Below are 16,017 nucleotides of genomic sequence, written 5' to 3'. Positions count from 1 at the left end.
CATTAGATAATTGTCTGTTATTCAAGCGAGTTTATTGTAATTTAAAACATGTTCCACCTTAGTCTTTTCGGGCTTCGATGAAAAACTATGACAGAAAATGCCATCATTATTTTAAATGAGCTATCCTGTGTCCATGTTTGAAACAGCATGTCAAATATTGTTTTTCAGAACACATGAAATATGACAACATACCACCTACCTCAGTTCCACTAGGACATTTCATATGTTCGCACATATTTATTTGCGTGCTTGTGCGTGTGAGTATTTTGTGTTCTTCTCTCCTGTTTTTAGGGAAGTATACAAAGTATCAATTATAACCGCAAATATCGAGGGGAAGACATATGTCATGTTCTTATGTGGCGTGGCCCACCACAGGCATCAGGGCCTGCTGCAGGTTTTCAGCGATGGGGCCTCCAGCTAGGACACAGCACAGCAGCAGCACAGTCAGACATCAGCACCCTACATATTCCATACTGCTAATGTATACATATGCACACACTCACATAGAAATGTCATAAGCATGCTGAATGTTACTGTGTGATGTGCTGATACTGATTGCTTTGTGTTACTAGAATATTTTCCCACATCCTATTTTTCCACCTCCATCTTTAGGGTGTGCTTTCCAACAGAGAGTCTGTGTTCTCTGCTGCAGCAATGACCTGACCTACAGAGTCAGACACATGTCTAACCCACAGGGCTGGTTCAGAGTAAAAGCATGCTTCCAAAGTGTTTAGATTTGCTATTAAGCAAAACTGTCAAACTAGGAGATGATCCTCTTTAGTTACATGTTCATTTTAAAAACCTTATTTTTTTCTGAACTACTCAAGCATTGGTGTAATACAAGAGCACTAATGTCAAGTGATATGCATCAGTTTGAAGCCATTAATAGTATACAATAGCGAAGCATATTGTTTGTATTTTAAATGAAGTTTAAACACACTAAATGGAGTGGTCAGAAGGATATGAGGATGAGTATATGAGGATATGAGGATATAAAGTAGTTGAGGTCTGTGCTTTAGTTTGCATGCTTTAGTTTTACTATGCAAAATACACCATCATATCATAGCAATTAATAATAAGATGAAAGTTGAGTCAAGAGGACTCTTCCTGATAATGACCCTGATAATGCCCAGACAGCAAACCCCTCAAATTACTAAGAAGACACTATAGTAGGTTATAAAGATGTCACCCTTTCAATGACTGAAACTGAAAGTTGACCTTTAAATAACTGTAAAATAAATGTAAAAATGAAAATTTATAGATATCTGTTTCATACCCTGTAGGCTATGTCCATTGGGGTTATACCCAGGAAATGCATGAAAGCAGCGTAGTCACTTCAGGCCCCTGTCAGATATCCAACACCAGAAACAAAACAGAGAAACTCTTCAACACCACTTACAAGAAAACAAGTCCCACATTCAAGGCTTTAATGTAGAAAACCATTAATATCAGATCATCTCAAAGCCAAGCACTCAGTTGGACATACTTTGGAATAACTCCATACTTGTCACTGGTCCAGTTGAAATAGCGAATCCAGTGATTGTAAACTGATGTGGAGTCAGATGCAGGAGTTTTTACCTGAAGTAATAATATGAAAGTTTTTTTTTCAGTTTGTGTTTCTAATCACTGTGGAATTGGAACGCTAAGGGGATAAAGGGCTAAAGCAAATCTCTTCCCTCCACGTATCTGTTTTGTGGCTGTGAAGATGACACTTTGTTCTGAGGCGGATCCAAAAGCTCGGAGGGTGGCATTTGCTGTACACACACACACACACACACAATATATTTGGTCTGTAAATGCATTTATTAATTTCATTTTACAAGGAAACAATCATAACATTGCATATCATAGTTTAACATCTGTGAGCTTTTGTTTATATCCACAGGTCCTACGGGCTCTGTGATCACATGACTGGTTCCCTCAGCATCCATCAATGAGAATGTTGTAAGTGAAGTCATCAAGCACTCTGAGGTAGTCGGTGCAGGCGCTCTCCGCACAGGCTGCTCTGTCTGGCCATACGTCCACCTGTGCCTGGGAGTCCAGTGGGAACTTATACCTGCAAAAGAGTGCAGCCAGACACGTGAACCTGCTACACCTCTACAGTCAAGAACAGCGCTGCCATTTTCCTGAGACACTCTCTTAGTGCTTGAGTTGTACGTTTGTTAGGTCTTCAATCTGTGGGTATGATGCAAACTAAAATCTACAGACATTAACAGCTGCATTTAAACAGGCTGCTTTGTAATAGTATGACTATTAAATACAAATCAAATATAGTGCAGAAAACTACTACGCTGGTTAGGTGATGTCTTGGTGTTTGTGTGGTCAGTGGGTTAGGGGTTAGGGTTAGGGTCAGGATCAGGGTCAGGGTTAGGTGATTTCTTGGTGTTTGTGTGGTCAGTGGGTTAGGGTTAGGGTTAGGTGATTTCTTGGTGTCTGTGTGGTCAGTGTGTTAGGTTTGGACCCTTAGATTTTAATTTCGTAGTTTACTTGTTAATGGTCAGCTCCTGTAGAAATGTGTGCTGCTGGATGTGCGAACGCACTCTTTTAAACGTGTGGTGTGGCACTAAAATGTCTTTCCCCACCTGAAGGAGCGATGCTGTCGTATCTGCATGACCTCAGTCCCCATCACCAGGTACTGCTGGCCTGCATCCAACTGTGTGGAGCTGCATGTGGCCTTCTTCACTAACTCCACCTCAGAGTTGATCTTTATGTCCTCCGCCCCTGTGGGAAGGGAAGAGCAGATACGAGCCTTGATCACATCTGAATCAGGGGCTGGTCCAGATACAGTCAAGCTAGGTCCTGACAACTGGAGATGACCAATCATGTGAGACTGTTTCCAAGCTGTGTCCAGAGTCTTCCGAGTCTTACCTTTTTTGAAGACATCCTGTACTTTAGCTTTGTATGTCACAAAATCTCCCTCGACTTCACTCGACTCAACGTTGACCTTAAATGCTGAAAGAGAATAGACAGTGCAATACAGTATGTCCATTCTACTGCTACGGACCTCTCACCTCTCTTGACATGAAGACCAGAACATTAGACTCTGGAATATTAGACCAGAATATAGATTTTAGACTCTCCAGCATGATTCTACTATTACTACAACAACAGCGGCAACAACATCAACAGTACATGTAATTACAGCATTCATTTATACATAAGTTTAATATTATATCTTACCATATTTGACACTGTCTTTGCACATGTCTTTCTGTAGTGAGTCAGCAGTAATGCTGGGGTCCATAGTGGATCTGAAGATGCAGCATTCCGCTAAATGCACATAGAAGATTGGATGACATTTACAATCTAAGGACCCTAATCCCTAGTGTGTTTGAGACAATCTGTGTGTGAGATGAGTGTGTGTCTGTGTGTGCATGAGTGGAAGTGTGCGTGTTTGTGTGTGTTTTGCATGTGTGTGTGTGTGCATGAGAGGAAGTGTGCGTGTTTGTGTGTGTTTTGCATGTGTGTGTGTGTGCATGAGAGGAAGTGTGCGTGTTTGTGTGTTTTTTGCATGTGTGTGTGTGTGCATGAGAGGAAGTGTGCATGTTTGTGTGTGTTTTGCATGTGTGGGTGTGTACCTGCCATGCAGTGGCACTGGTCGTTTTCACACAGCCTCAGTAGCTTGCGCTCCTTCGGGTAGTAAACCTCAGAGCAGGAGCTGTCTATAGGAGATAGCCAGAGAAACAGGTGAGGAACATACTTGCTGTAGGATTCAGCATTGACTGTGCAAAACTAACCCCCAAACCAGTAGATTGTCATCAGATTTACAGTACAGAGATTCTGAGATATGATTTTACTCGGGTGTATAGCACAGAGGTATAATATACAAATGAAGAGAGTGATGGATCACCACTCCTATTCATTTCAATGGCCAATGCTAAGCTAGCTACTTTAGCCTAGGAAGAAGAAAATTAACTGCCGACATCTTTTACGGTTATATGGTACTCAGTTTTCAGACCAAAACTACGAAAAGCCAATCGCCTGACCTGCAAACGGTACTTCACCAATGACCACAATGACCAAAAACCCTAAACTAATTGGCCACACAGGCACATGATTGAAACCAGCCTATGGGAAACATACTTCCTGGACATCTACTGTCACCAAAACAGCTGATGTTAACTGACTGAGGCTAACCCTCCACATCCCATACACACTGGATTAGCCTGGCTAGCATACCTGGTGTATACTAACCCATACACACTGGATTAGCCTGGCTAGCATACCTGGGGTATACTAACCCATACACACTGGATTAGCCTGGCTAGCATACCTGGTGTATACTAACCCATACACACTGGATTAGCCTGGCTAGCATACCTGGTGTATACTAACCCATACACACTGGATTAGCCTGGCTAGCATACCTGGGTCGCGATATTCATAAACTTTGAACAGGGAGCCGCTGGCCATGCCTGTGGCGAAGAGTTCCTGGATACGGAATCCCACACAGAATGGCTGGGCTGAGGGCACCTGTGAAAGGTGAAAGGTCATAATTAGACCAATCAGCCTTCATCAGACAGTTAGGAGTCATCACCTTTACATTGCATTTACTCATTTAGGTAAGGCAAGGCAAGGCAAGTTTATTTATATAGCACAATTCACGCTCAAACCCATGACCTTGGTGCTCTATCAGTCAAGCAATTATGCAGTTTGTGTTTATACTCAAGCCAATTAATAGGTGAAAATGTGAGATATGAGAAACAGCAACTACAATAAGAAGTAATGTATACTGAGCCCAACGGGCACCATGTTAGATATGCACTCATAATGGGCTATGTAGTTTAATCTTTGTGGAAATTACATTAAATCAAACACATACCGAGTCCAGCTGGATAATGAGTGTGTCCCTGTCCATTTCATAATCGGAGATGAGAGATTCAAAGCCATCCAGCATCTGTGGAAGAGAGTCAGTTCCAAGCACATCACATTAATCACAGTTAGACTCATCATCAGATACAGTTAATCACAACAGTCACCGTTCAACACATCACCAGATACAGTTAATCACAACAGCCAAAGTTCATGTCACCATTCACAACTAATTACTGCTAGGGCAGTTTAACTCATCTCTTAGGTTTAAGACAACTGTAGGCCTACTTAACAGATTTATTGGGGTTATATTGTAGTTAATGGTGAGGTCCTCCATTCTGATGAAAGGTTGATATTTGAACTCAATACCCAATCAATGTACATTTATTGATTGACTGGAATAGCGTATGGCTCGGTCTGAGCCACTGTGTTTGTTTCCCATTTACAGAGCCAGGACTGTGCACTAACACCAGTTTTTTTAAATGTAGAATATTTTGTATGTGGTATACAAGGTGTGGCTATTAAATATCGAGACTGTTTTCTTCATCACAATTGAATTACAGCATTAGTCTTATTATTTAATAGCCATACCTCATATTAGCCACATGTGCTCCATGGAGTAACTGTCTATGGAATCAGTCAAGTGTTGAAGTCATGTGGGGTCTCTAACTTTCACACACTGATGTTCTGTACGGTATCCGTTAATCTTGTTATTCCCTAAGGGGTCTCTGTCATTCACTTGTATGGGGTGTCTATCCCTCACTTACTGATGTTCTACTGGATACTCTTGGAGATGTTCTAAGGGGCCTCTATCTTTCACAGACTGACGTTCAGTTGGATCACTGGGAGGTTCTGAGGGTATGAATCTATCCCTCACATACCGATGTTCTGTAGGATGCTCATTTGGAGGTTTTGTGCTGTGTGTGCGCGTGTGTGTGTGCATGCGTGTGTGTGTGTGTGTGTGTGTGTGTGTGTGCATGTGTGTGTGTGCGTGTGTGTGTGTGAGTGCGTGTGTGTGCGTGTGTGTGTGTGTGTGAGTGTGTACGTGTGTGTGTGCGCGTGTGATTGGTATGTCTCCCTCACCATGTCCAGGTCCTCCTGTAGGGCGCTTACCCCCGTGGGCAGCTGGATCTCCATGACAGTGTGACTAGACTCTGTGTACACCTCATTCTCCTCTGGCTTGTACCTGTCCACAGCACATACATACACACACACACACACACACACACACACACACACACACACACACACACACACACACACACACACACACACAGATTGGCCATTCACACACACACACACACACGGTATTTGGCGTGTATCCAAAAAATGTGCAGTGTATAACATTCTGTGAACTTTCAACCTTAACATCACAAGATATTGGCTAGTGAAGTGCTGGATTTTTGGGTTGAACATTATTCACTAGGTGACGCTACTCCACAAATTAGTCGTAATGAGCAAGGATCATGTGCCTTATAGAGGCCAACTTGCCATAAAAAAATCATAATTTTTGGTGAAATGGTTGTCGAACTATTGCCCGAAAAGTGCTTTGAGCCTACCCCACTTCAGGGGGCGCTAGCACGAAAGGACACAACCACCTAGGGACACAAACCTCATATTGTGTATCAGCCATATGGGAATACAATCATGTAGTGATTGGTGAAGTCTAAGTATATGATATCTTTCAACAAAAATTGTTGGGGAAAAACAGCTGGGAATTTTTTTTTTTCACAAACACTACATGGTGGATCTGGTTCTAATTTGGTACAGAACCAAGGAAACCACACCAAATCCGATCTGGTAATCAGCTATGTGGGTTTATAAGGCTTGTGAGACATGGACCGGGCGAGGATTGACTTACCTAGCACAGGCGACAATGCGCGGTAATAACTCCATATAGTCTGCGAACAGGAGTTTGCATATTTATTAGCCTTAAGTACATTTTCAGAGGAACATGAAGACAGAGAGGACGATAAGACCTACCATTTGAACCTGGGTTACGTGGTTTAATCTCAATGGAAATGTCAAAGTGGCAGATGTCACTGTCGTCTGTCATTTTGTAATAGACCGTTTTAAGCTATTAAACAGAAACAAAATAATGTTAAACATCTGTTGGGAAGCTTATCCTGTATAATATTGAGGAGTTTGTTTAAGGAGAATATGTGTCATATCTATTTTGTATTTAAATGTCAGGCACTCACATTAGCAACCGACACTCCTGTGCTCAAGCCTGTTGACAGGATGATGTCGTCATTTTTCGTCACCTGAAAAAGACACTATCAGCTTCAGTTTTCACAAGCCATACAGATCCACAACAGATCTAGTTCTGCGCCAGCTACTGTCTGGATTGTGGGAGCTCACTCACTAAATCAACTACCTAGAGCCTAACTAACGCAGGGGCATCTAAATGTAAGGATAAGATATTTCCAAATGATCCAGAATTACCTTTAAGCCAAGGATGCCTGATTACCTGCAAGAGGGAAATAACCTATTCTCTTGCCTGTTGTAAAAGAGTGCCCTATGTTTTTTTGACAAACTGACTGCATGTGACATGCCTAACAAACAATATGCATGCCTATGGGCTAGTTTGAACAGTCAGCTAATTTGATTAAGTAAACCGCCATCTTATTTTGGTGAATGTTTTAAATATGTGATGTGCTGCAAACATAATAATGTTTATTAAAAAAAAGATATTTGTCTGATCCAAATAACAGAGTAATTCATTATCATACACTAATTAAGTTTGGAAAGCTAAATAACAACAAACTGGCTTCGGATAAAATAGTCTGTTAAATGAATACATATAGTTTATCTTGCCGTTATGGGCTTTCCAACAGGTCTGTTCTCTGTGAGCGTGATGAAGTCCAGGTCTCCTTTGGTCCTGTACGCCGCTTTGATGTCCATGTTCAGGTTGGCATCTTTGGTCAGGATGCTGTACTTGGCCAGAGCCTCCAGGGTGAGTATGGTGTCCTATCAATAAGGTAGAGTAAACTTAGCTTGGCTTTACCTGCTTTTGGAGCACTGTGACTGATCACCGGTGGTGGGTGCCGGATTCCTGTCGCTGCCTGTAATGATTGGTCGCTTGGGTTGGGTGTTGGCCTGGTTGTGATTGGTCGCTTGGGTTGGGTGATTGCCTGATTCCGATTGTTCACTTGTGTTGGGTGGTTGCCTGATTGCGATTGGTCGCATGGGTTGGGTGTTGGCCTCTTACGGTTCACTGCTGTCTTGTGCTTGACTCTGATTGGCTGCCTACCTGTGTGGAGTAGAACCCTCCTCCGTAGCGCTGGTCCTGGGTGATCCAGGTAAGGATGGGTTTGATGTAGGAGACCTGTCCCCTGAGGAGGGCGGTCAGCAGCACGTAGACGGTCGTCTCCACTGTCTGAGCCGAGGCTTTATGAGGCTTCAGGGGGTTCTGAGGCGACGAGTCCTCCTGCCAGAAGCGCACCACAGGTGGGTTACCTGCGGGGGACACACAGAGCCATGATCGAGAGGACAGCGCAACACAATACAACAAAACGCAATGCAACAAAACACAACGCAATGAAACACAACACAATACAACATAACACAACACAAAACAACAAAACAAAACACAATACAACAAAACACAACACAACGCAACACAACACAATGAAACACAACACAATACAACATACCACAACACAATACAACATAACACAACACAATACAACAAAACACAACACAATACAACAAAACACAACGCAATGCAACAAAACACAGCGCCACTCAACATGATACATTAGGTAATTTTGATTTGGTACAAAACACACGCGTATGACAAAGTAAACATCTTTTGGGTCAAATGTGGAGGTATAGTACTTGACTAGATGTGGGCACCTTTAACACTGGCGGCTGCCTGAAGGCCCTCATAGAGAGAGATTGAGGGGATGCTGCTGCTGTCTAGGAGGCTCAGAGCATAGACTGTCACCGCTCGCACGTACAGGCTCTTCAGCTTCCCCGACTGCACCTTATCAAAGAGGAAACCCTCCGCCTTCTTCAGAGCCTCCTTATACAGCTGCTCAGAACAGGAGACAACAGGCAGGAGGAGGTTAACATTTTTGCAGCATACTGTTTGTTTACGTTTGGTTTACATTTGGTTATGCTATGGTTATGCTTATCTGTTGTGTGAGAGGTCTTAAAAGGGACAAAAACTTTGTTTGTGAAATACTACACTGAAAAATGCCGCCGACATCATCTCGTTTTATGTTTGGCCACAGACCTTTATCCATCTTCAAGTAAGATAAATAATATTTTTTTAAGTATGTCTTTAGCTCTGCAGAACTTAAGAAGATTTCAGCACTTACATCAAGATTACATTCTGGAATCTCCATGGCGTTCTTGATTCCAATGACAACGAAGGACGTGAGGTAAACTGCCTGTTCTGTGGTATCACCTCCAGCACCCTGCAACAAACAGACCCATTAAAAACAGCACAGAAAATTGTGCATTGTGTGACCAAACAATAATAACACTGTGCATTGTGAAAACAAACAATAATAACACTGTGCATTGTGTGAACAAAAAATAATAACACTGTGCATTGTGAAAACAAACAATAATAACACTATGCATTGTGTGTACTATATAATAACAATAATAACACCTCAACAACATGAAGGAAGAAAATAATAACTGAATAGTGAAGGGAACCAAACACCACACACATCTACACACTAATGTAGATTTGGACAAGTACAGCCAATGTTCTGTCCGTTACCATAGATACCATAGATGGATCCCAGATACCATAGATCCCATGAAAATATCACCCACAAAAACAGCAATCACAAAGATGGATAATAATAATAATAATAAAACTTTATTTATATATCACCTTTCATGCAAAAGAATGTAGCTCAAAGTGCTTTACAGCAAATACATAACGTGCACAAAGAATTTACATGCACATAAAAATAGACATCAAAGAAGCATAAAAACTCAGATATAGTGCAAAAAAAATTATAATAATAATAAATAAATAATATGATAATAATAATTATTAAAATTATAAAATGTAATACATAAAATCCATAGCATAAGATAGAAAATAAAACTGCAGAGATATATTTAATCTAACCCCTTAATATCACAAGTAGATCAAAGTATTTCAATTAAATTAAAAGTATTTATATATATATATATATATATATACATGGTGCGAAGTGGTAGCTAGTTAAAGGCTAATGTGAAGAGGTAAGTTTTTAGTTTTCTTTTAAAGATGTTAAGCGAGCTGGCTTCCCTGATGTCTATAGGCAGTATGTTCCATAGCACTGGGGCGTAATTGACAATTGACAAGCGTCCCCGATTTTCTTACGGCTGTTGCTGGGAACCTCTAATAAACCAGCATTCGATGATCGCAGTGTTCTTAAAGGCAAGTATTTGATTAGGGAGTTTGCAATGTAACTTGGTCCTAGCCCATTAAGGGCTTTGTATATAAGGAGAAGGACCTTAAAGTCAATTCTAAAAGTTACTGGAAGCCAGTGCAGAGCAGCTAAAACTGGACTAATGTGCTCTCTCCTCTTGGTTCTAGTTAATAGCCGAGCTGCAGAGTTTTGAATGAGCTGAAGTCTCTCAGTTGTTTTTTTTGGGAGGCCAGTAAGGATTGCATTACAATAATCAAGCCGGCTTGAAATAAAGGCATGAATCAGTTTTTCAGCATCTTTTTTATTTATAAATGGCAGGACTTTAGCTATGTTTTTAAGGTGGAAAAATTATGTTTTCGTCACCTTGTTAATGTGAGACTTGAAGCTTAAATCTGAATCTAAAATAACACCAAGACTTGTAACCTCCGATTTAATCAAGAGAGTTAATTTCCCCAGATTATTAAACAGCATTTCTCTTTTTGTTTTAGGGCCTACTAGTAACTTTAATAAATTATTGCTCATCCACTTATTTATCGCCAAAAGACAGGTAGTAATGGAGTTTATTGCTGCAGCATCATTTGGCTCAGCAGAGATGTACAGTTGCGTGTCATCCGCATAACTATGGAAACATACATTGTGTTCTCTAATGATGTCCCCAAGTGGCAGCATGTACAGTGAGAATAATAATGGACCAAGGCAGCTCCCTTGTGCAACCCCAAAGCAGATGTCATGTTTCTTAGACACATGATCTCCAAGTCTGACATAAAACTTTCTCCCTTTGATGTATGTTCTGAACCAGTTTAATACAGTCGGAAAGCCCAACTAACTTTTCAAGACGATTAATTAGGATGTCATGATCAATAGTATCAAATGCTGCACTTAGGTCTAAGAGGACCAGGATTGAGACCTTATTTGCCTCCACATTTAGTCTGAGGTCGCTGATTACTTTAGTAAGAGCAGTGTCAGTGCTGTGTCATGTTCTAAAGCCTGATTGAAATTTCTCCAGGATATTGTTTTCTTTGAGAAAGGAGTTTATTTGCACTGAAACTATCTTTTCAAGTACTTTACTAATGAATAGAAGATTGGAAATCGGCCTAGAGTTGATCAGTGCATTACCATCTAGGTTTTTTTTTTTTTAGTAAGGGTTTTACAACAGCTGTTTTGAAGGCATCTGGGAAGATGCCAGTTTGAAGAGATGTATTTATAATCTTCAGGACATGACTTGAAACACTGTCGAAGACCCGCTTAAAAAATGCTGTAGGTACAGGGTCAATACATGAGGTGGAGGAATTGCACTCAGTGACAGTCTTACAAAGATCCACCAATGTGATGCAGGTGAAATTTCCCATGGTTGCATCTTTTTTACAGTGTTTTCTGAGGCCATCTGCGTTTACATCAGAAATAATACTGGCTCTAATTGAAGTTACCTTGATATTGAAGAACAGTGCGAGTTCTTCACATTTTGATGCGAAGGACTGGATGACACCCCTTTTGGTAGGTTCTCCCTACTAATAACATACATAGCACCAATCAGAGGGTGGTAATTACCATGAGTTTTACAGGCTTGTAGGTGGACGTTTCCAAGAAAGAACCATCTGCTTTCTGACTGCTGACAATCAGCCAGTAGACAAACTTGGAGAGAGCAATGCCATCCACAGCGGTGTACTTGTCCACCTCTGCTAGGGTCTTCACCATGAGAGCAGTCAGCCTGGAAAGAACATTTAGATAAAAGCTGCATTTTACCCCGAAGCACCACATAATGAACTGTAGGATAGGCAGCAGCAGCATTAGAGGAGGAGAGGGACGAGGCGGCTGAGAGTTTACTCCATTTGAATATACAGTATGTATATCATGACTTAGAGAAGTCCCAAAGGGTTGACTCTAAGTCAGCACCAGCCTTGGATGATTTGAAACAGTATCAATGCTGGTGTTAATATTGACAAATTCGAAATTGACACTTTTTTGGATCGGGATAACAAAAAAGTGTCAATTTCGAATTTGTCAATATTAACACCAGCATTGATGTGTTTCATCACAGTACAGTCATATAATTCAGTTTACAGCAGCAGCACCTGAATTGTGATGAGTATTAGCAGGACTAGGTTACTTCAACAGCACCCGAGCCTAAAAGGCCTGTTGTAATATTGGTATTGTTATTATTAATTATTATTACATAAGCATGACTAGACGCATGTTTACCATGTGCTTGCCTCTCTATTCTTCCACATGCTGAAGGCCTCCTGCAGTCTCGTCTTAAAGGACATGATACTGATGAGGCCTGAGCAAACAGAATACACACAAACACGTCTGGAATTGGAAAACATTTCAGGCATGATTAAGACGTGCCTGAGTGGTTGAAAAAAGCATGCTTACTATTATTGAGGCACCAGCATCTTGACATTGGCATCAGAGGGAGACAATTAGGTAACAAATAGGTACTAATGCTGTAGACAAAGTTCTCTTGATCTCAAAATGTACCCATTTATTGAAAAGGTGTGTGTGTCTGTGGGTGTTTTATGGTTTGCATGTCAAAAACAGTATACCTCTCCTGCCGAATACACAACATTTATACTGTATACTGGTACCCCTATATACATACAAAGAAAATGGAATAGTTTACTAAGCTGATTTCATATTCTTCTAAGATAATAGTTATTTCATAAAATCCCTGTTACTGATCTGCCTCACCCTCCTTCATCTTGGTCTTGAGATCTGCCTTGATGTCGGTGGCCTGTGGCCCCAGATTGGCCCAGCGGTTTCCAGTCTCCATGTAATGGTAGACGTAGTAGAGGGGCAGAAGACCCATCAGCTCCTTCTCCGCGGACCCCCGGGGTAGGTTCACCAACTGCTGAATCCCCTTGGGGTTGTTCATTATGGCGAGCACCTCTCCGATCAATTCACCTTCACACACAAACAAACTCAATTAAATTCACGTCACGTCACGTCAAGAGAGTTAATTTGGCTCAGTGAAGCGCCTTTAAGTTTATCTCAGTTTAGTTAAATATAACTCAACTCAACTCAACTCAACTCAACTCAACTCAACTCAACTCAACTCCGTCCAGTCTCTGTAAATTGTGTATACTACTAAAAAATCAAATATGGTCCTGCTACCAGTACAGCTGTGATGCATGTGCCTTATCTGCGTAGAAGCCTTTGTTCCTGTTTAGGTGTGACATTTCTTACCGGTGACGGTGAGGCTTCGCTCCACCGGTGAGTTTGGTACCACTTTTGGAGGGAGGGAGTTCCTCAGCTCCACCTTTCTTTTGGAATGTCCTTAAAAGAAACAGAAAGACGTCCCCTCATCACTGCCCTTTACTTCCCCACGCTACACTGCAAGATTCGGTGAGGGAGGGGTGGTAGTGTGCCTCTCTGGGGCAGCAACCTTTGCACTGTACACATTACACCAAACTGCCAGTAAACACTCAACTGTCCTGCCAGACTCATTGTGTGTGTGTGTGTGTGTGTGTGTGTGTGTGTGTGTGTGTGTGTGTGTGTGTGTGTTTGTGTGTGTCCCAACCCCCACCCTCCCTTTATTCCACATCTGTCACCTTATGTTGCAAAGGGAAAATGCTGTCCCCTTACCTACCAGTCAAAGCACGTACTACACAACAACAGTGACGCCATAGTGATGTACTCTGTGAAAACTAGGGTGTCCGTGCACCTGTGTGATCTTATCTGAAGCCTCACCGTAGATGCCCTGAGGGTCAATGGTGGCCCCTGTGTTGTCTTCAGTCAGGATTCCTTCAGGCTGTTTCAAAAATAACAGAGGACAGAGGAGTGTCAACAACTTACCAATCTGTCGGATGAAATTAATGAAAAACAATGAATGCAACGAAATCTGCTCCTGTTGGTGCCAAGAGGCACATCATATAACAACACAACAATCCAATAAGCTAAAAAGACTCACTAATCTGTCGGATATGGCGGATACAGATATTTTATATATCCCGATATATATATAAAATAGTGCTGTCAGTTTAACGCGTTATTAACGGCGTTAACGCAAACCCATTTTAACGGCGTAAATGTTTTTATCGCGAGATAAACGCGATATTTTTTTTTTTTTTAGATTAACATTCTTTTTGGCCTCGCAACCTGTGTAGTAGGCTTACGTTACGGTTTGAGTAAATGGTGAGCGCGATACGGCGAAATGGATGATGAAAAGCTTCTGAATGGAAAGTTTACTTTTAAAAGTTGTGTTGTGCAAAAGAAGCGAGCTTCACTGTTGTCTGAAAATGTCAACAGGCATCTGGCTGAAAGCAAAGAAGTAGTAGGCTTACCTTTTATTGGTAACCTAACTGTTACGGTTCATTGTTTCTGAAATAAGAGGCCTGACTGCTATGTTCCCAGCAAACTTGAAAAAAAGAAAATATTAAGCCATGGTTTAACTGCACTATAGGCTGAGTCCTTGTTTACCTGAAATGTGCACTTTATAATTTTATTTTGTACTGCCCTGTTTGGCAATGTTGGTTTTCAATAAAATAAAACATTTGCTTAAAGCAAGCCAATCCACTTTTCCATGTTGATAAGGGCATTAAAATAAAAATAAAATGATGGAAAAAATAAATAAACGAAGTGACATTTAGAATAGATACAAATTTGCGATTAATCGCGATTAATTTTGAGTTAACTATAACATAAATGCGATTAATCGCGATTAAATATTTGAATCGTTTGACAGCACTAATATAAAACATTTGCATGTTTTGTGGGTAAGCGTATTCTCGTCACAAAGTGCCAGAGTCAAGTAAACAGTAACCAAAACCATATTCCACTGCCAGCTGAGATCTCTGGCTGAAGAGTCTGAGGGAACACCAGAATGGGGGTGATGTATAATATAGATTATTATAGATTATAGATTTCAGATGACTACAGCATGGATCCAGCTCAGATAGGGCTCAGATGATGGAATTACAGAAAACAGAATCGATATTCCTATTCCTAACAAAGCTATGTTCCATGTCAAAACTGTGATATGAAATAAAGTAACCGATAGGCGTGCTGATGGTATGTTTTGTCCAATATCCGACAATGGTTAAATAAATCACAGGCATTAGTTACATTGTGTGCTTTTTAGTATTCATGGTAATAAGCATTGTGGAGGTCCCCAGTCAAGTCAAAAGTTCTATACACAGAAGATCGTAGCCTACGGCTATTTTACTCCATCCAATTCTCTACTCTGGAGCTAGCTGTTGGGTGAAGAGCTAGAGGTGAAAGTGCAGGTAGTGCTTCTTACAGTCACACGCAGAGTCTTGACCAGCCTCTCTTTCCCCCACTGTGTATTGAGGGTGAAGTTGAGAGTGTGTGTGCCAGCCTCGAGGGCCATGATGTAGAAGTGGACGAAACGAACGGAACTTTTCTCTAGAACGCCATTGTTCTCCCCAGAGCTCCGCCCACGGAACACACAGATCCCCTCAGAGGCTTCCAGAGTCAGGGAAAACTGAAAGAAACATTTCAGACTAGAATGGTTCACAACTTTCACTGATAAACTTGATAAACACTGATAAATACCTCACCCACTTACTCACAAGAGGGACTTGACTCAGTGTTACACACACACACACACACACACACACACACACACACACACACACACACACACACACACACACACACACACACAGTAACACTCACTCACAAAATGGACTCCTGTGCTAAGAGCACTGCCAGAGATACATCCTACCTTTGAGTCCTGTTCATGTTGGTTGTAGATGGAGCCCTTCAACTCGACCTGCTCCCCACGCACCATGGCATAGGGCAGGGGCACGTCTACGCTCACGGCCTGACTCACTGACACCCGCAGTGGCTCTGACACACAGAT

General features: G+C 41.4%; 1 protein-coding gene across 1 annotated transcript in view; it reads right to left on the bottom strand.

Moving 5' to 3' along the window:
• Positions 1-1,784: 1,784 nt before the first annotated feature.
• Positions 1,785-16,017, bottom strand: part of c5 (complement component 5) — a 27,493-nt gene continuing 13,260 nt past the window's right edge. The window contains exons 20-41 of the mRNA XM_031570768.2: positions 15,880-16,017; positions 15,433-15,636; positions 13,884-13,944; positions 13,380-13,469; positions 12,885-13,097; positions 12,396-12,474; positions 11,745-11,904; positions 9,138-9,236; positions 8,671-8,848; positions 8,066-8,271; positions 7,630-7,782; positions 7,014-7,076; positions 6,796-6,889; positions 6,674-6,713; positions 5,896-5,998; positions 4,823-4,897; positions 4,368-4,473; positions 3,579-3,662; positions 3,181-3,270; positions 2,869-2,952; positions 2,583-2,721; positions 1,785-2,056 (exon numbers count right to left, since the gene is read on the bottom strand). The exon at positions 15,880-16,017 is cut by the window's right edge and continues 2 nt beyond it. Of these exons, the coding sequence (XP_031426628.1) occupies positions 1,921-2,056; positions 2,583-2,721; positions 2,869-2,952; positions 3,181-3,270; positions 3,579-3,662; positions 4,368-4,473; positions 4,823-4,897; positions 5,896-5,998; positions 6,674-6,713; positions 6,796-6,889; positions 7,014-7,076; positions 7,630-7,782; positions 8,066-8,271; positions 8,671-8,848; positions 9,138-9,236; positions 11,745-11,904; positions 12,396-12,474; positions 12,885-13,097; positions 13,380-13,469; positions 13,884-13,944; positions 15,433-15,636; positions 15,880-16,017 (2,595 nt within the window). The 3' untranslated portion in view covers positions 1,785-1,920. The remainder of the gene's footprint in view (positions 2,057-2,582; positions 2,722-2,868; positions 2,953-3,180; positions 3,271-3,578; positions 3,663-4,367; positions 4,474-4,822; positions 4,898-5,895; positions 5,999-6,673; positions 6,714-6,795; positions 6,890-7,013; positions 7,077-7,629; positions 7,783-8,065; positions 8,272-8,670; positions 8,849-9,137; positions 9,237-11,744; positions 11,905-12,395; positions 12,475-12,884; positions 13,098-13,379; positions 13,470-13,883; positions 13,945-15,432; positions 15,637-15,879) is intronic.

The sequence above is a fragment of the Clupea harengus genome, chromosome 7 (assembly GCF_900700415.2).
Source record: "Clupea harengus chromosome 7, Ch_v2.0.2, whole genome shotgun sequence".
Classification (NCBI taxonomy): Eukaryota; Metazoa; Chordata; class Actinopteri; order Clupeiformes; family Clupeidae; genus Clupea; species Clupea harengus.
The sequence above is the reverse complement of the archived record's forward strand: the minus strand, read 5'-3'. Positions and strand labels throughout refer to the sequence as shown.